The following is a 21,043-nucleotide window of genomic DNA, read 5'->3' as shown; positions in this document are numbered from 1 at the left end:
ATGTTTTTTGATAGACCTAGGACATGGATTCTATATGAACCAATGGATCGTAACAAGTCGTTACTACTAGCAATGACTTCCTCTTTCATTATTTCATCCTTTCCATATCCCTCTCCCTTGTTCGATCTTACTCATCAAATGGCACTCAGTTCATATCTGTAAGTAAATTCGATCATTAAAAAGGTTCAAAGAAAGGGTGGTTCCATGAGGGCATTGTAAGGCAGCCATGATTAGCCAGCCTATCCGCAGGAACCTTCACGGACAAAGAATGGAGGCATGCATCTGTAGAAGCAAGGATTTGATCTCAGCCGCCCAACTTGTAATGCGCCAAGGTACGGAAGCTCCTGAGTTGATGATTTGAACTAGAACACAGGAATCAGTCTCAACCGCTTCGCTAACTCGAAGCGCATCGAGCAACACAAGTAGACCGTCAACCACAGCTCTCACTTCTGCAACTAGGCTGTATGTATGCCCAAAGAAGGCGCGCAGCGCGCAGTGGATAAAACTTGAGAGTTTATCACCAGACCACCTCCACCCGATCCACCTTTCTTGCAGAACCTTACTCGCTTCTGCTCCTAAGCGCCTGGAGTCGCTCGCTCGTCTTCATCTTAATCTGAACGCTCCTCGCGCCCCATATATTCACCGCTTCCGCGCCTTAGAAAAACTAGCAGATTTGAGTGTAGAACTAGGTTCTGCAAGGCGCGTAGCGAAGGTTCTGAGGGGCGAGTTTACGAGCGGGAGAAGAAGTGCTGATATTCTGAGGGGCGAGTGAGCGGGAGCGAAAGACTTTAGGTTACGAAGTCAATTCAGGTTACGAAGTAAATGAATCAACGTTACGAAGTCAGAAACGATTCATCAACGATTCATCGTTTTATGTTAAAAAAAAACATAACCTTGCCGCTCCGTCGCTTCTTCGCTCCGCTCCCTCGCGCCTCAGTTCTTTATTCGCTTCGCCCCTTCTGCTCGTCGCGCCTGAATGCATTTCATGCTGAACATTTGGTTCTGCAAACAAAGAAAACCTGCCGTCTTACAGTGCTTTGTTACTAGATGTTCATGTTGGTAGAAGGGGCGGAGAGTTCCTTTCGCTATTAGTAAGTACTTACTTTCGGTTGGTTGAGTTAACCCGGCTTCCATTATGCCTAGTGGAGAACGAGCTGGTGGGAAAAAGCTGGAGATCATGAGAAGCATTTCCACACAAGGAGGCAGGCGGCTGGGCAAGCGGTAGCTTGACGAAGGCCGACCACTACATAGAGCTAAGGATAGGTTTCTTTTTTTTCTTGCTGCCCTCGAGATGTTCCCGAGAAGACTCGCGAGAACAATGGAAATAAGTCTAGATTCCGAGGAAGAAGGATCTGTTCCCATGTAGTCGGGGCCGGCCACATCGGGGAATATCACTAATTGGAAGGTTCTTCAAGGTTCCGACGAGGCGCGTAGCGGTTACGAAGTAAAGAAACGAAGTAAATCAGAAAACATAAAATTAACATAAAATTTGACTTCACTCCGCGCCTGATTCATCTTCATCTTCATTATCCGCTGCGCGCTGCGCTTCATTTACTTCGCCGCTCCGTCGCTTCTGCTCCCTCGCGCCTTCTGCATTTTAATCTGACTTCGTAACATGAATCTTCATTGACTTCGTAACATGAAGATGCATCTTCATTGACTTCGTAACCTAAAGTCGGAACCTTGGTATGGAGAGATCTCTACCATTGACTTCGTAACCTGATTCTGTAGATCAAAGAGCGACGTCATTCTCCATTCAGAAAAAAGAGTCTTGTATAGAACGAACAGAGGCATTCTGGGCCGACGACTACGACTACATGTGCATCTAGTGCAGTGGCTTGGAAGCAAGCTACCTTGACCATCTTCCGAAGTTATAAATAATTTACTGATCAAAGGCTTCCGTCGCGGACTGCTCTACATTCAGCCACGCCACAGTGACCTCCGAAGCGCTACGGCCGAGACGAAATCCGGCAGCCAATTGCTGACTCTGAATAAGTAGCCCAGCCGAGTGACGTAGGTGCACAAGAGTACTTCGCGCCACAACCATCTCTTTTTTATAGGTTCTACGGACCGATGCCTGCTGCTTCATCTGGGAGAAAAGAAGAATAGATATGCCGGTAATTAGAAGGAAGAACCGCCATAAGAATTTTCCTCGTGTATCATCTGTAGCAGAACTATGAACGGGAGCTAGCAATCCAGACCGTATTGAAGAGGTTCCTAAGACACAGCATAGAAGAGTCAAAATATTAAGAAGCGAGGTCCAAGAATGAAGAAGGGGTAGAATGACTGAATGAATACGAGCTGTGGCTAATACCCAAGGCATAAAAGAAGCATTTTCTACGGGATCCCGAAACCACCAGCCACCCCGACCTAATTCATGATGAGCCCACCAACTTCCTAGCGAGATGCCTACGGTTAAAAACAACCGACATGTCAAGATCCAAATTCGAATGGGTTCCTGGTCCTGGTCAGAGACCACTGTGTTCGCGCCGGCGATCCAACAAAGAGGTTCTAAAGGAATGGTATCTTTCTTTCCATTACGAACGACACGCTTCGCCTGCTCCCTCCCCGAGTCTATTAGCGCTCCTGTCCGGAGCGAAGAGAAGGTTCTGAAAGAAAAGCGCCGCCGAAGCAGCATGAGCAGGCTTCTATTGCTACGCAACAATAGAGCAGGTGTGCATGAAGCGCCCACATGTTTGAATGATTGGGTAAAGAGCGAGCTTCTTATATTGGATCCGACGCATCCAGCAGAGCGAAGCAGCGTTCCATTCTTTTCGGTGGCATCCTTCCGCATTGGCGGCGAGTGGAGTGCCACAATCCCATTCATCATTTTTGATCTACATAAGCCAAAGCCTATAGCACTGGCTACGTCTCCGGCATAAATGCAAGGAGGATGTATAGCTGATATAGGATCTTGTGGAACAGGATTTAATTCTGCGAGCGGTTCGGTACGAACGAAGAAATTTCGAACAAAAGGATCGGAACTCGCTGATAGGAAAAGAGAGAAAAACAAAGCAATGCCAAGAGCTCCGTCGATCCGCTGTTTATCGATTGACTCCGCTCTCTCTTTTTCATCTCGTGCCAGATGCAACAAAAGATGAGTCCTTTTTCCTTCTCGCGAACCACTGGAGCGCCCAGCGCCCAGAAGAGCAAAGCTCATTTTTGGGTAAAGCGGCGCATAAAAAAGGGCTGGCCCGTTACTTCGTAACCTTCGCGAACGAAGTTCAGAATCAACAAGGCGAACGAAGGGAGTGTACAACTGGGGTTTTACACCACTTTTTTGTTGGAGAGATAGAATGGAGTTCTTCACGAAGTTCGAGACAAAGGTTACGAAGGTTCTGAAATCATTAACATAACCTCTTCTTGAGACATTATGGCTTTGGGGTCGACCCCGAAGAAGGAATCCATAAAAACTTGGGATCCAACACCATGATAAAATACTACCCTCATGATTAGACCATGTCCCTGAGATTTGATAAAAGAAAGGTGCATTAGCGGTTAATACGCTGTAATTGGATAAGTTATTAGGAATATGACGGAACGAAAGACCAAGGAAAGGAAGAAGAATGCACCAAAATGCAGGGGCTGCACCAAACGCTGGTGGTTCTTTCTTGTTGTAAGTGAATGCAACGAAAAGACCCAGAAAGAACGAATAATGAGAAAATGCATTTATTGACATGACATTTATTTCTCCGTCGAACCGTCGCGCCTTGGTTCATTCTTTAAGAACCTTCTACTGCTCCAAGCTCGCACTTGATTTCAGAACCGGAAAATCAAAAGTGGAATTCTTTAACTTAATAACTGACTTTTCTTCTTCATTCGCTTTCTTCGCTCCCGCTCCTAAGCGCGTCGCGCCTTCATCTTAATCTGAACGCTCGTAAACTCGCTTCTGCTCCGCTCCTCGCGCCTTTTTCTTTCTAACAAACATTAGATTAGAAATCAAAAGAAAAGTTCTGTTAGGTTCTTAGTAGCAGTCGACGACCTTTTTACTTCACATAGCTTTTCGTCTCCTTGATAGCTGGAAGTTCTCCAAAAGTATGAAAAGCTGGAGGACTTTGTACCATCCATTCAAGTGTGGTTGGATTCTGTTCAACAGCCCAAGGACTTGGAGCACATTTTTTATTCTTTCCACTGCTTGAAGTGATTGTTACGACCACGAAGAAACGACGAATCCCAACTACGGATATATAAGAGCCGAAACTGCTCAGAGCATTCCATCCGGCGTAAGCATCTGGATAATCTGGAATGCGACGTGGCATACCCGAAAGCCCTAAGAAATGCATTGGAAAGAGGGTCAGATTAACCCCGAAAAAAGTGATCCAAAAATGGATTTGACCTAAAGTTTCAGGGTATGCCCGACCAAAGATTTTACCCACCCAATAGTGAAATCCTGCAAATAAAGCAAAAACGGCTCCCATAGAAAGTACATAATGGAAATGTGCAACCGCATAATAAGTATCATGTAGAGCAATGTCTAGCCCAGAATTAGCTAGAACTATTCCAGTGAGCCCTCCTATTGTGAACAAAAAGATGGACCCTACAGCAAATAACATGGGTGTTTTGTATTGTATCGAACCTCCCCACATGGTAGCGATCCAACTAAAGATTTTTATTCCAGTGGGGACAGCTATAATCATGGTAGCTGCGGTGAAGTAGGCACGCGTATCAACGTCTGAGCCCACAGTAAACATATGATGAGCCCAAACCAGAAATCCAAGAACACCTATACTGATCATGGCATAAACCATGCCTAGATACCCGAAGACCGGTTTTCCCGAAAAGGTCGATACGATATGACTAATAATACCGAATCCAGGCAGAATTGGAATATACACCTCTGGATGACCGAAGAACCGAAAGAGATGCTGGTATAATATGGGGTCTCCCCCTCCAGCAGGATCAGAAAAGGTTGTATTAAAGTTTCGATCGGTTAATAACATTGTAATTGCCCCTGCCAGTACCGGAAGTGATAATAAAAGTGGGAATGCTGTCACTAGAACGGACCACACAAAAAGGGGTGATCTATGCATAGTCATTCCGGGTCCACGCATGTTGGAGATAGTTGTTATAAAATTGATAGAACCTAAAATTGATGAAACACCTGATAGATGAAGACTAGAAATTGCTGAATCAACTGCTCCTCCAGAATGGCTGGTAATACCACTTAAGGGCGGATAGACCGTCCACCCAGTGCCGGTACCCACTTCTACTAAGGCTGGGCTTAATAGGAGCAAGAGACTTGGTGGCAACAACCAGAATGATATATTATTTAATCGTGGAAATGCCATGTCAGGTGCACCTATCAGAATCGGAACAGACCAATTACCAGATCCACCTATCATCGCCGGCATAACCATAAAAAAGATCATTAAAAAAGCGTGAGCCGTTATTAAAACATTATAAAGTTGATGATTCCCACCACCAAGAATTTGATCGCCGGGTCGTGCTAATTCCATACGAATCAGTACTGAGAAGCATGTGCCCATCACTCCAGCAATGGCACCGAAGATGAAATATAGAGTACCTATATCCTTGTGGTTAGTGGAGAACAGCCATCGGACCGGATTTGTCATTAAAGTTTTATTTCAGAACCTTCCTTATCTGAGAGGAGTCCCCTCGCTTAGGGGCTGAAAAACACCAAATGATGCAGGGAGCGGGAGTCGAACCCAACCACGCACGACCCGATGACAACTGAGTCAAAAAACTTGCGTACGATAACGAGCGAAATGAAGTCGATACCGTGCTTAGGCGCCCCCCCATGTAGTTGGAATGGGAGGTTACCTTTGAAACACTCGCCATTGGGCAATCTCCGGGCGTAAAGGTTCTGCAAGTGTATGATCACTTTATCGAACTCCGAACTGCCTTTCATGCGATAGAAGTTGCAAGTTTCATACTCCAGCCTCGGGTATTCCATTTCGATCCAAACCTGCCAGCCCACATCTATTTATTATATGATTATATATATGATGTATATACGAAATTGTGAGTTCTACCTTCTTCGAAATAACTTTATTTTCATAGTTTACGAAGCGGATAATTAAAAATAAGAACCTGAAAGAAAAGAAGTCACTTCTTTCAGAATCGTGTTGTGCAAGGATGGCTCTTTGCCACCGTAGTGGAGTAGTAGAAGTGGCCTTCCTGGGACAGGAGGCGAGAGTATTGGAGCATTTATCAAGTAGTGTTTGATGGAGTCGAAAACTTTCTGTTTCGTCCCATATTAATTCGGCTCCGTTTAAGAGCTTTTAGAAAGGTTCCGAAGGGGCGAGTGAGCGGGTTACGAAGTCAATGAATTGAAGTCTGCTAATGAGACCGCGCTGTTCTTTGAGATTTTTTGGCGAAGGCAAGCACGCACCTTATCAAGTTCTATCCCCCGGACAATAAAGCCGAGGAGCATTCCGGCAGATACACCGATCTTTGGATGAATCTTGAGCTTGTTAGGCGCGACGCGCGACGGCGCGAGGCGCGACGAGCAAAAGGGGCGTAGCGTGAATGTCTTGGATTGATAAAGGCGCGGAAGCGGTTCATATATGAGGCGCGAGGAGCGTTCAGATTAAGATGAAGACGATGGAGCGGTGGATAAGAAGTCGTGTATCATATTATGGAAAGATGGCCGTCATGGTCCTTTGATATGCGGCTCCAGCATTTTGAAGTCCGAATGGCATGACAACGTAGCAGTAGGTTCCTCGGGGTGTAGTGAATGATGTCTTTTCTTGGTCTTATTTAGCGAGCTTAATCTGGCCCAGGTTCTGAGGTCACGTTACGAAGTCAATGAACAGCGAATGAAGAAGAATGATAAAATCTCGTGGCCAGCGGTGTTATCCACGAAGATATAAATGTGTAGCAGTAGGTAGAAAGTTTAAGGCTTAAGGTCTCGGAAATCTGCACAAACTTGTTTTCAAGTAGCTACTCAAAATATTAAATGGACTCGAATGCGCGGCTGCATACGATAGGTGTAACTTTACTTCGTTACTTCGTAACCTTCGGAACCTCTTGCAAAACAACGTAGCCACCCTCACCTCCGCTTTACGCGCTACTTTTCCTTCGTAATCTCTATCACGTAAGGCGCGCATACTCTTCTTATATATAGCAAAAGGATATAACTCATGTTAATAGGAGGGAGATTGACTAACTCACTGCGTAGGACGTTTCCTACTCCTACTCCTACTCCTACTCCTTTGGTAATAACCGAAGGAGGAGTAGGAGTAGGAAACGTTATTAGTTCATTATTTCATAACTTCTTTTATGTTTTTTATTTGACTTCGTAACGTTTATTTTTAATGCTGAACCTCTATGGTATGATCGAGGCATGCCCTATCTATGCTATCTTCTTCAAAAGAGGTCGATCTTCCTGATCAATAGCTCTAGATTCTTAACATAGTGGATTTGCATATTGGTACTATTGCTTTAGTATTTTCAATACCTGGCTTTTACTTTACGTAAGGACTATATATATTACCCCCAATTTCTATGAAATACAAGATGCTCATTGAATGATAAGAAACGAATTTTATATGACACAACTCCAGATTTCAAGTTAAGGCGCGAGGAGCGGGAGCGAAGAAGCGACGGCGCGACGGCGCGACGGCGCGACATTAGGAGCGTTTACGAGCGGGCGCTTAGGAGCGTGTGAATGAGCAGAAGCGACGGAGCGGGAGCAAAAGAAGTCAATAAGAACACTGAAAAATCAAAAGATAAGAATAATCGTTCAGTTTTAGTTAAGAGTCACTTAATTCCTATTTTGGATGAGCTAAGGGTTCATTGATATTATTCCCCAACACCATATCCATTTTTTCAAGAGACAATAGAATGAATCAAAAGGTTACGAAAGTAAATGAACTTTGTACCGTGCATATCAAGAATCCCAGAAAGTAAAACAAGTGTTCTCCCCCCTAGACAATGAAATATGTTAACGTGAGGTTCCGACGGAGGAAGAATGAAGTTATATCATCTGCAATCGTCTGAATCTCGAGACGCGGAACCAGTAATATACTTTTTTGAGATAGGTAAACCAAGGTAACTCTCCCTCCCGAGAACCGTATATGAGAATTTAATCTCGTACGGCTCAAGCAAAAACATAAAATACTCTTTTTTCATATAAAATTAAAACTTTTTAGCCACTTGATGTAACCGAAGACCGAAGAAAATAAAATCCGGAATCTGTTCTTTGTGATGATAATGCCAAAGAAGCTCATCCGTCTTTCTTTTTTATATTGATTATGTAAACATAACCTCTGGAATCTTATCTTCCCAAATAAAAAGAGTATTTTATTTTAGTTTTTTTGCGTAATGAAAAAATTGACTATTGTTTTACTTTTTATAGGCTTGTTGAGACCCTACAATTAAAACCTCAGATTCATACTAGAACCACGATGATTCATCAATAAGTCCACTCAAAAGTTCTCTGAGTAAGTTTGATCATCACTTATTTAATGAATAGATGTAATGACTCAACTTCATCCAGATAAATAGTTGTACTTCCAACACATAGTTCTGAAAGGTCGTAACCGTTACGAAGTAAAGATATTTTGACATTTGGAGTCCGGTTACGAGGCGCGACGGCGCGACGGAGCGTTCAAATCTTTATTTTATTGATCTATTCGATATATTCCGTGCTCCGGAAACTATAATAAATATAAGACGAAGTTGTACTTCCAAATCAAGATGTCAGATCCATTTGAATCAATAGGATCAATTATAACAAGTCACACACGATACCGAAACAAATAAATTTCACGAACTACCAACCAAACTAGAAATCCGAGTCCTAGACTAGTACTTCATCTCTTTCAGAACAGAACCTAAATCACTGAACCACGGAAGAATTATAACAAAATAATAGATAGGAGCAAATAGAGCCATTGCGACTCCCGGGAGTAATACCACAGCCCGGAGCTACTTAACCATATTCCGAATTCAACGGTTTCAAGAAATCCTCTACAAGAGTTCGTCTTGGCCCAGATCTAGAACTACCCTCAACTGGTGTAGCCATAAAAAAGACTATATCATTTGTTAAGATCTGTTGACTTTATATACCATTCCGTTGTAAATAAATGATTAACGCTACGCTTGCTATTTTAAAATCTAATAATGGAAACAGCGACGTCGCCATCTCCAGATCTGGTTTACTTGTAAGTGGGGTAGCCTAAATAAGGCGGCTACCCTCCCAACAACAACCAACCCCTTTTCTCTTTCCGGTCCCTGACGGCTATTCGACAAGCAATAGGTTCTGAGGCGCGCGTGAGCGTTTAGTAGCGGGAGCAAAAGGGGCAAAGCGAACTGCAAGAACTTGAAGAACATTCAGTTCTGAAATAATTTAACAAGTTCAAACTAAACTAAATAAGAAAAAGGGCTATAAGTAGGCCGTTTGCTATTGCTATAAAGGCTGCTCACCTTTTGACGGCTTGGCTTCGCTATCGCTCTCATGTAGTGGTCGACCTTCAAAGGAGTCTTCTTACCAGAATGCCTACAGACAGCTTCGCCAGAAGCAAGACGAGACAGGTTCTGCAAGAAGTTCAGCATGAACTTGACTTACTTGTAGTAAGGTTCAGAGGTTCGACGGCGCGACGAGCAAAAGGCGCGACGAGCGTGAAGATTCAGATTCAGACGCGACTGATGGAGCGGTCTACTAAACGAGCGTTAAAGCGAATTGAGCGAGCGAACTTCCAATTCCTCACCCTACAATTTCATTTCCATTTCAGCTTCCCCGGTTTAGTTGGTTTGGAGGATTAATTGATTGGATACCCGAGAACCATAATCTTTCAAAGGAACAGCTTCTACGACGATAGATAGGGGTCAGGTTTGGCATCTATGCCCCCTGCCCTCCAAACAGTATGGGAGCCTTTCAGCTCGTACTGCTCACACTCCTAGATCTTCACTGCACCCCCTCCACCTTTGAGCTGGGAGCAGCTTCGAACGGCCTACTTAAAAATTCGCTTTAATAAAGTCAACGTCAACAACACCACAAGTACACGTTGGTTGCCCACTGATCTGATCATAGGTGAAATCCAATCCCTTCGCTTCGCGCCAGGTTACGAAGTAAAGCCCCTACTTTCTAAAGCTCCCTTCGCCTCGCCATGCCACTAGATCTATAATGATCGGCGAGTCGGAACATGTACATAACCACGCGCCGGGCCGTGAATCGCAAGAATCGAGAAGTCCTCTGGGTGGGAAAGAAAGGTTCGAAAATGGCCTAGCAGGAAGGAGGTTTTTTTTACCTGAAACAAAGGCGCGGAAGCGGTGAAAATATGAGGCGCGAGGAGCGTTCAGATTAAGATGAAGACGAGCGGGAGCGGGTTCTTCTTTATTTTAATAAGAAGTAAGGTTCTTCTGATGAATCTTCATTGACTTCGTAACATGAATCTGAATTGACTTCTTATCAGATTAAGATTAATTTCTTGCTCCTGCTCATAGCTCCATCAGTCGCGTCTTCATCTTAATCTTCCCCGCTTCCGCGCCTTGAAGAACGTTCTTCGCTTCGCGCCTTCTGATTCATCTTCATCTTCTTTATCCGATAACATGAATCTTAATCTTCATTGACTCCCGCTCACTCGTGCCATCGCGCCTGCTCATAGCTCACTCGCGCCTTGCATGAATCGTTGATTCATTGACTTCTTATGTGAAAAATAACATAACCTTGCCACTCCGTCGCTTCTTCGCTCCTAAGCGCCTCAGATTGATGATTCCAGGCTTCCCGGACTCGTTACAGACTAAAAGGAACAAGAAGAGGTGATGCTAATCACTGCCATAGTTTCACTACCTGTAGCTGAGACGGCCCTCTTTTTTGTTCGTTCACCGTGGCACAAATGAAGAAGCTGGAATAACTCAGAAAGAGAGTGGCGCCTAGCCAAAGCGTCTGTTGTCTTTGTAGAATAACCGTACGATCTTGGACTGGCCCCCTTCGCATGACCTAGAAATAAAAAGGAGGTCCGTGCTACTATAAGACCTCTAAACTCCTCCCTCTGGACACTGTACGCGTTGCCAGGGGGACGGGGTTGCCCCAACTTTCATAGGTCCTTTCTTGCAGAACCTCCTAATGAGAATTGAGGTCCTTGCGCGGGCGTCTCATCCCTAAGACTTGCTTGCTCTGTATGGAGTGCCCCGTGGTTCCTCGAGTGCCAGCCGCAGAGAGGAATGCCATCAACTAGGGCGCTATTTGCCACTAACCACTCGCTCGCCGGCCGCTCAGGCTCCGCGTTTCAAGTTCGTTATCCTAACCGTCTCCTCTGCTCTACCGCTAACGCGCCTTCTTCTTAGCACTTCGCGTTACCGCCGCTCACTCGCGCCTATTGCTCCAGCCTCTCGCTGTAATAGCTTGCTTCTCGGGTGGCTCGCACCCCAGGTGGTGCGGCTGAGCCAGAGTGGGCTCAGCAGTCGGCCTATGTATCCGGGCGCACGCGTAGAGGCATGATTAGTTCCACGAATCTCACTGCACTGACCGTAGTAAACTCCTTCTCGTTGTACCGAAATGGAGGTCTGATTTGAACGACCAGGTACAGCATCACATTTGACACCTGAGGAAGGTACAGCCCAACTATGAAGTACATCAGCAGGTGTTACAATCATACGTAGATGAGTTTTGGCTGGTACAACCACTCTATTGTCCACTTCTAATAAACGTGATTGACCCAATTCTGGATCATCTTCTGGAATCGTATAACTGTCAAAAGTGAGTGACTGTTCATCGGAACTGTTATAGTCCGAATACTCATAAGGTTGGGTCGACGCCCGCCTCCCCCCAAACTTTACTTGCAAGTTTCCCCGCAAAAAGCTCTCCACGCCTACTCTTATAAAGAGCACTATTCTTCTTTAGTTAGGTGGTTATCCCCTCTCTCTCAGAGACCGTAAGACCCCGGCGAAGGTTACGAAGTAAGGGTCACAGGCGCGAAAGCAGGAGCGGCCCTACCTACTTCAGTTAAGCTGGAACCGAAAAAGACTTGGTTCCACACACATGAGACACGCAGAAGGTATGGGACAGTTCACCACGGATTCTTTATCTGAAGATAACCTTTGTTCGATAAATGCGCAGTGGAAAGGGCTGCGTGTCGGCTCGGCTAAGTTGTAGGCCCCACAGATCAAGAGTGATTCCTCACCTATCCGGGGAACGCTCGAGTATAGATTCCCTATGGTCATGTGAACGACCGGGGCCGGCCGGCCCGTAGATCTAAAAGTCAAAGTTATTTCAGAACCTGACCGGTCCATGAACAAAACAAAGTCAAAGTAGTAAGAGTAGTCATTCTTCGAAAGGCACCACCTTAAGTTATTACATTCTTCTTCTTCGCTCCATCGCGTCTTCATCTTAATCTTCACGCTCGTCGCGCCTTTTGCTCGTCGCTTCGCTCGCTCACTCGCGCCGTCGGAACCTTCATCGTTGATTCATCGTTTTATTTATGTGAAAAAAAACATAACCTTTCATTCTTCTTCATCTTCGACTTCCGCTCACTCGCGCCTAAGCCCCCGCTCTCGCGCCTCAGAACCTTAATAATTTAGCTCTTGAAAGTTATCCTTCGGATAACTTGACTACGTAACCTTTGGTTTGGTAATGTTATCCGAAGGATAAGCTCGGCAGAGGAGTAGAAGCGCTGGTCCCCTTCAGTCTGCGTGCGTGTGCCTGCTGTTACCTACCGTAGGACCTCCGTCCCCGAAGCGAAGAAAGAGGTTTTTCTTTTAATCAGAACAAAGGTTATCTTCAGATAAAGTTATCCTCTCCTGGCCCAGTAGTTCCGCAACTACTACCGTGGTTGTTGCGGGGATCCCCCATTCCGAAGGGTAACGGGGCCAGCCGTTAGGTCCAAAGTTGTATGCCACTGCTGTGGTGCCGATAGATTCACTACTTCAGCGCCGTTATCGGACATTTCAGGCTTAGCATCTATTTCTCGTATATCGCACCGAGAAGAGGGATGTGTACCTCCAGCAACAACAAGAATGGAACCATAGGCTCCTATGCTGGGAGTTGGGTATAGGTCTAACCACCTAAACTCCCCGTTTCTGGCATGCTATAGTTCTTATAGTCTCTCGACGACGGGAATGGGAGATTACAGGTAAGACAGATGCTTCGCGAACCACCGTTTCGTTGCACTTAAATCACCCTCGTAAAGAGGCTCACTCCGATACCATTGATGTCCAATAGCTTTTATAGTAATGGCTGGATCTACTACTACCTCGTCCATGGAGTATAAAAGAGAAAATGATGGTATAGCAATGAACATCGGGATGATACTTGGAAATATGGTCCGAATAATCTCGATAGTAGTCCCATGAAGAATCCTTTGCGGGATTGGATTAGTTTGCTCGTGGAAATGTCATAAAGCGCGAACCAACATCCGTGATACGAAAACCAAAATAATAATGAGGAAGAAAAAGATATCGTGATGTAAGTCATTTATTCCTTGCATAATAGGTGTTGCTGCGTCTTGAGATCCTAATTGCCATGGTTCCGCTGCATCACAAGGAGCGATTGTGAGGAAGATCTTTTCTAGAACTAGAACAATCATTTGGTTCATTCTCTTTCTTCTCTGCTCCCATAAAAATAGAGAGACTTGTTCCGAGCGGGCGTTGGTTTTTCCAACCAAGAAAGGTTCTGAGGCGCGACTTTAGGAGCGGGGGCGCGAGGAGCGGGAGTGAAGGTTATATATGTTATTTTTAACATAAAACGTTATCTTTAGATAAGTTATAAAGTCAAAGTAAAGAAATTCTTTTTTGAACATAAAGCTGAACTAGAGATGAGTACACAGAAAATAGAAAGTCCAATATAGAACTTCCCAACATTATTTTTTATTACTTCTTCTACGATGATTCAGCTCCTGAACCAGCAAGCTTCTACGCTGAAAAAGACAGGTCGACAAAGGTTCTGCGAGAAGATTTTTTAGAATCGGATAACCCGCTCGTTCGCCCCTTTGGTGGCGTAACGAAGTAAACGGGGTGGATTAGCTTCTGGAGAAAGAGTTCTTGCAGAACCTTCGGAACCTTAGATAGAGTTAAAAGGGCTGGGTTGGGAAGGAAGGCGCGTAGCGCTTGAGCTTGAGCATTTTTTTATTTTTATTATTTATTTCTTTATCTTTACTTTGATTTACTTGACTTCTGATAAATTGTTAATCTTTCTTTACTTTTATTTTGACTTTTCTTTCTTTCAGAACATTCTAAAAGAACGTGTTCTTTACTTCGCTCCTAAACGCTCACTCGCGCCTTCATCTTTAATATATTCACCGCTTCCGCGCCTTCATCTTAATATATTCACCGCTTCCGCGCCTGAATCTTCACGCTCGTCTTCATCTTAATCTGAACGCTCGCCTTCATCTTCACGCTCGTCGCGCCTTCATCTGAATTGACTTCGTAACATTCATCTTCACTTCGTAACCCGCTCACTCGCGCCTTATCTTCATTCAAGATAAGTTTCTTTCCATCCGCTGGATAACGTTCTTCAATAAATTTTTTGAGAAGGTTTATTTCATTTATCCGCTGCTCCGTCGCTTCTTCGCTCCATCAGTCGCATCTTCATCTTAATCTTCCCTGCTTCCGCGCCTCGAACAAGCAAGCCAAGCTGCAATAGATGTGCCTGGGACCGTCTATACTTCAGAAGAGAAGAGTGAAAGATAGGAAGGTTTGGAACCCTCGACTAACGGATGAACAAAAAAAAAATCGGCACTTGACCCCGCCTTTTGTGAAAAGCCGAGACTTGATTGAGTTCCTGAAATCCTTTCTCCGTCGAACCTGGTCGTATCAAGTTCTGAAAGAATGGACACAAGGATCTCCCCGTTATTCCCATCTGTCAAGCCAGTTAAGCAGAAACTCCACCCACCTAAAGAGAAATTAAAAAGTTGTCAAATTATTTCGTAACCTACAAGTCTCTGAATATCCCACTTGGTATTGAAAATAATGTACGCCTCCTAAAGTCGGCCCTTATGCGTGTATGGGAGTTCGGATGTGCATCGACGAAAGATGAATAAGGAACAAGGATGACTTTCCACTGCTCTTCTTATTTTCATTATGTTAAAAATAAAATAACCTTGTTTGTTGACAACACCGCAGGTTCTGAAAGAAAGATTCTCATTCATGGATGGATTCGATGGATATAACCAGATGTTGATGGCAGAGGTTCTGAAAGAAAGAAAACGTCATTCATTACAACAACTATAATAAAGGTTCTTAGGTTCTGTTAAGAAAGAACGTTACGAAGTAAATGAATGATTTATCAGAAATATCAGTAAATGCTAATCTTACTTCTATACACCGAAGGTTTTTTTGATGAAGGTTCTGAGGTTATCGTTCTGAAGGGGCGACTTCAGGCGCGACTTTAGGAGCGGGAGCAAAAGATGAAACGTTACGAAGTCAATAAAGAAGTCAATAAATAAGTAAATAAATAAAGTAAAAACGAAGTCAAAAAGGCTGGTGCCACTACTAAGAAAGGACAGGGGCTATGACTTCGATCTTTCATGATATGATGCACAGGAGGTCTATGTTGATGATATTCTTTCTAAGTCTTGGACTCGAGAAGACCATCTCTTCAATCTTAAAAATGTTTTATGTAAACATAAACACTAACTAATGTATGTGTTTTTGGAGCAGGAAAGCTCCTAGGATTCTCCGTTAGTCGGAGAGGGATTGAGATTGATCCGAGTAAAGCTTTGGTTCAGCATCTTAAAGTTCCATACGTTATGAAATAAAAGAGATTAGGGATTTTTTTTACGAATCCAATATTTGAGCCGATTCATTGTACAGCTTATGCCTTGTGAACGCTGTCCCGGCGCACCCGATTCGCCGCCAACCACACGAAAGGAACCACTTTATTCATGCAGAGGTAACGGTTATCCACAAAGATCTGAATGTGAATGGAAGGTTCCGAAGGCGCGAGTGAGCGGGTAAACATAACCTTTGAAAAGTCTCAACAATTGTCAAGGTCGACGAAATCGGCTCAGTCTAACAAAGCCATTGGTACTCAACTAGAGCAGTTAGAATTATTAGCAAAGCATGCGTCCCAGTGGCTGACGTGTCCCAGCTCCATGGTAGTCAAATTCTTTACTTCTTCGCTCGTCCGCTCACTCGCGCCGTCGCTCCTTCGGAAAACCTTCGAATTTACATAACATAAGTTCTTGCAGAACCTTGCATCATAGGTAAGGTTCAGCATGAATGAAATGACTTCTTTGCTCGTCGCCGCTCCGCTCCTCGCGCCTTCTTTTTTTATCAAATTGTTTGTTTTTTTGTATACCTACCGACTCTATTAAGTAAAGTAAAGCCTCTAAGGGAGCACGACATGTTGTAGCAGAACTGCTTGATGAACTTGGCGGCCAACTCAGCGAATGTTGGAATGGATTCGGCTGGGGGTTAGGTTGGTAAGCCAGTCTAATGCTGCCCCGGAAAGGTTTCATTGGAATAAGCGGATAAGGTTTGCATCATCGCCAGCGAATTCCGTGCAGTAATGGATCAGGTGAGCTGAATCCGCCCGGGCTTGCCTGAACCCATTGTCACGATGGAATGTTTACTTTGTAACAAAAAGTTAAAGCAGAAATTGACTTCTTCGCTCGTCGCGCCGTCGCTTCTCCGCTCCTAAAGTCAAGTGGATGCTTTCTTGCATTTTAGCAATTCGGCCATTTGCTCTCGCTTAGACATTAGGAGATCGGCCTGATGAGGGCGCACTGCGAGCCCCTATTTGTAAGGCATTGGAGTAGGTCTTTCATATATAAAAAAAAAATGATAATTATTAAAAACCCCAATTATGACATCTCTTCTCTCCCACTTCACACCTCGGAGCGCACTGTTCTTATAGAGATAAAAGCGCTTTCACATCTTCTTAACCCAAGGAAAGCGGAGCTAAAAGGGGACTCCTGGGAACAGATCCAGTGGAGACGAGGTGGGGCCTGTAGCTCAGAGGATTATAGCATGTGGCTACGAACCACGGTGTCGGGGGTTCGAATCCCTCCTCGCCCACAACCGGCCAGGAAGGCGCGACTTTACTTTAGGAGCGGAAAAGAATGATCGGGAGAGCGCCGCAAAGCTATGGAACTTGGGTATGGGCCTTTTGTCGAAATGGAATGGCCTTACTTTTTTTTATCGTGAATTAATTTAATAATGAAAGGTCCGAATCAGCATATTTATGTTCCCGTCACTCTTCCTCAGCCAGGCTTGGGCAGAATAGCAGAACAAGTCCAATAGTAGCATAGCCAAGCGTTCCTCGTTATTGTTTGCTCGCGTCGATCGGGAGAATTGATGACTGCATCAAAGATGCACTGCTAGTACATCATCTGAGAATGATTAATTGCTCCTAAAGTCGCCCCTGAAGGGACCGGATCTACGCCAGGACGGTGATTCTCAAATCTCGCAGAACAGAATGTGATACGATGAGATAGAATGCAATAGAAACAAAGACAGGTTATGTCTTTTTCAAAAAAAGAAGGCGCGAGTGAGCGGGAGCATAAGGGAGCGTTAGATAAAAGCAAGAATACACGAGCGCTTTCATTTCTTTACAGAACGTAACTTTCATTCAGAAAACATAAAATCTCCCCAAGTAGGATTCGAACCTCGACCAGTCAGTTAACAGCCGACCGCTCTACCACTGAGCTACTGAGGAATGCCGACTACAAGGTTGACATCAGCGCGGCCTCCTCAGAAATAGTCACCGGAACTATGCCTATTCCTGCAGCGATACCGAGGCTGGTTTGGCATCCCAACCGGCTCCTTCTTCTGAAATTAAAAGAAGAACCTCCTTTACTCGTAACGATAACCTCAAAACCTGCGCGCTAATCATTTTTTCAGAATAACATGAAATTTCTCAGAAAACATCAATCAGAACAAAGAAAACACCAGCTGTCATGACCCGACTGGTTCTTTGGTAGTCCAAACTTATCCACTGCGCGGATAACCTTCGGAACCTCAGAAACACTAAGGTTCTTCAAGAACGTTTGTTGAGCATTTCTAAGTTTCCATTGAGTACTTTGATCATACGTGGAGTCTTCGTTCAACTTCGAGCTCTAACACAGTTCTTGAAGAACCTCCACCGCTCCTATTGCCTTCCCCGAGGCATCACACTTAACCTAAAAAAACAAAAACTTTGTTAGTGCTTTTCTCTTTTCAGTAGCTCGAAGCTATGCCCCCCTTCCTCTAGTACAAAGCCAGACCCGAGGCGCGGAAGCGGTGAATATATTAAGATGAAGACGAGCGTTCAGATTCAGACGAGCGTGAATATTAAGATTCAGACGCGACTGAAGGAGCGTAGAAAAGTGAGGTTTTCACATGGAAACTTCGTACCTCCGCAAGCGCCTTCATAGCCGCCTCACTTACTCTTGCTTGGACTGGTCTCTCTTCAATCCTTCCCGGGATCAACGGTATACGAGTTCCCCGCTCGCTCGTCTTCATCTTTATCTGAACGTTCTTCTTCATCTTCACGCTCCTCGCGCCTTCATCTTCACGCTCCTCGCGCCTCGGCCTCGGAAATCCAAACAAAGGTTCTGTTCCTTCGTTATTTCATAACCTCATTCATCAGTCAGGTACTCGGTGCGTGCATTGGTGAGACAGAACGGCATCACGAGCCACTCACTCATGCCCTCCTTTGTGTTGAACGCCGTCTTCTCTCCCCAAAGAAAGATTAGGTTATGTTTACATAACATAATCATAATCAATGCTCTACTCTTATAGCAGCAGCTCCCATCCAGCACACGGAGGCTTCAAGCAAGGCCTGTGCGTTTCAAATTCCCTGTATCAGCTGCAGTCATAGGCGCCCCACCTGTTAGTACTGTCGAAGCGGTAGTCTGCTCTCTGCTTGCAGCTCGTTCCGTGCTTATGCACTCGACTCGCAGCCTACTCCACTCGTTACCACTGAACGACGAAGCCAGGAGCGGAAGGAGGGACTTGAACCCTCAACCTCAGCCTTGGCAAGGCTATGCTCTACCATTAAGCTATTTCCGCCAACTTTTTTTATGAAAGAAAGCACTACTGAGCAATTCACGTATCACTTGATACGGACGACTTATCTGCCGGACCACACCGAACTCCGATCGAGCTACGAGCACGAGTAGGTAGGCGGCTGCTAGGGTGACGGCAGGGAAAACAACTTTCACTAATTTGTAATTTTCGTAACGTTTTTAATGAGATCGTATGTACTTTAGGGAAGCCAAATATGGATTCATATAAAGTAATAATAGGAAAAAAGTCTGAATTAATAGAATCGGTTTTTTTATCAACTTCATAATATATATATATGAAGATACCTTTGATCACAGCATCCTGATATTTTTCACCGCATAACCTCACAAGTTGTTCAACATTAAAATAGATCATTTGTTTGGGTATTTTATTATTACTTAAAGTATCATACAATGGAATAGCCTTCCCTAAAGTACATACGATCTCATTAATATTAGGTAATTTCATGATATAACCCATAGTAAATTTGACGTACTTTGACTTAACTTTATAAGCATACTGCTCTAGCAAGAGTAGAAATCCATATGTAAGCACTTCAAAATCATTAATTCTAGGGTAGGGTTCTATGAAGTGCATATAAGCATATATCTTACCAGGATAGCTAATCTTCCCTCTTGAAGTCCCAATAGAATTTACTAATCGTTCCCAGTAACCATAATTATGAATAGACGAATACGCCCTTATAAAATTATTTCTATTTTGATTTAATGTCATGCACTTTCTCTGCAATTTCAAGTCAATCAACTCCTTTCTCAGTCCTCTTCCAATGAATGAATATCCTTTACAACACACCGTTCTAAAAATATTATTAATGTTTTCACTCTGACAGTTAAAAACTCCGCATTTCTTAATCGCTCGAAGCAAGCGATAGCCTCCTCTTATTTCAATCGCTTGGAGGTTGATGCGATTCATTGTAAAAAATGATATGTTCATGGTTTTGTTTTTTAATATTTTTTTTTACCTCGGCATGTCGGGGTATGAGGATTTTTCCCCTAAAGAGAGCCAAGAGTTATAGGTGTATTTTTTATTTTATCAAATTTTATACTAGGAAGTAATATTAAATTCTAAAAAATACTATAGTCTATGATTCAATTGCATTGGGTGATATTTGATGGCACTGAACTTGTGAGTGAAGTGAAAAATGGAGATCGTTTGAATTGTCGTTTGTTACGACAAAAATGGGCAGCACACACAGACCATTGAGCTCTAAAGATAGTGATGGTATGCAGAAAAGATAAAGGCCTTTGATGGATATTATATGGTTTTCAAGCCAATCAAAAATCTATGTCATATTTTATTTCATTCAATTAAACATTTATTCATTATTTACATGTGATATTTATAATAAAGACCCTAAATGTATGGAATAATTAATATTTTGGCTTAATTTAAACGTTTACTGCAGTTTTGAAAATTCAATTGAAATTTTTGTGTCATTCTGCCACAAGTCAATCATTGATTATATTGTTAATAAATTAATCATTGGCTGTGTCTTTAATGGGTGCCACATCATTTCTACTTCATAGATGGCAAGGTAAAAAGGACAGATACTATGCTAATGATATGTTTTCTCTATCTAGTATGGACGTGTGATGAAGAGAAAGGTTTACTCAGGTTGCGTTAAAGTAAAAAACCACATGGGGCTATATGGCCAAATGCAAAACTCAAATGCCTTGGCACAATGAAACAATAGGATTCCACTATATGTATTAAATATGTGATAGACTTGAATTTTATGACTAAACCCTTTAGTCATAAAATAATTATGTTAGTGGTGAGCACAGATCATTTCCACAGGTAATGGATATTAAGATTTAAATACTCTTTAAAATGGTGAATTCTAGAGGAGAGAATGATTAAATATAGTGTAAGATATAGTGAATGGGCGAAGATAGTGATAACAACAGATGTAGTAGTAATTTGAGACAATGGAACTAGTAGGGTACTAGTAATGACTAGAACAAGAGCTTAGGGTGGAAGAAGACATGAAAAGTGTTTTGGTTTCTAGAGGCCTGGATCTGGAAGAAAATTTCAAAATGATCCGCAGTAGAAGAATTAGTAAACTGTAACGAAATCAGAAAATTTGTGAAATTTATCAGCTCAGCAGAGATCACATCCGTAATTGATGGGG

At 43.5% G+C, this 21,043-nt stretch overlaps 1 protein-coding gene, 2 non-coding genes and 1 pseudogene across 3 annotated transcripts; 1 reads left to right on the top strand and 3 right to left on the bottom strand.

Moving 5' to 3' along the window:
* Positions 1–1,882: 1,882 nt before the first annotated feature.
* LOC144708768 (cytochrome c biogenesis CcmF N-terminal-like mitochondrial protein 2 pseudogene) lies at positions 1,883–2,538 on the bottom strand (annotated as a pseudogene).
* Positions 2,539–2,882: 344 nt separating this feature from the next.
* On the top strand, positions 2,883–3,296 carry LOC144711496 (uncharacterized). Its single transcript, XM_078585514.1, has one exon. The coding sequence runs from the start codon at positions 2,883–2,885 to the stop codon at positions 3,099–3,101; it is 219 nt and encodes a 72-aa protein (XP_078441640.1). The 3' UTR covers positions 3,102–3,296.
* Positions 3,297–17,489: 14,193 nt separating this feature from the next.
* On the bottom strand, positions 17,490–17,560 carry TRNAN-GUU (transfer RNA asparagine (anticodon GUU)). The gene has a single exon. It is a non-coding gene; the product is annotated as a tRNA-Asn (tRNA).
* Positions 17,561–18,822: 1,262 nt separating this feature from the next.
* Positions 18,823–18,894, bottom strand: TRNAG-GCC (transfer RNA glycine (anticodon GCC)). The gene has a single exon. It is a non-coding gene; the product is annotated as a tRNA-Gly (tRNA).
* Between the last annotated feature and the right edge of the window lie 2,149 nt (positions 18,895–21,043).

The sequence above is a fragment of the Wolffia australiana genome, chromosome 1, assembly GCF_029677425.1.
Source record: "Wolffia australiana isolate 7733 chromosome 1, ASM2967742v1".
In the NCBI taxonomy this organism is placed as follows: Eukaryota; Viridiplantae; Streptophyta; class Magnoliopsida; order Alismatales; family Araceae; genus Wolffia; species Wolffia australiana.
The sequence above is the reverse complement of the archived record's forward strand: the minus strand, read 5'-3'. Positions and strand labels throughout refer to the sequence as shown.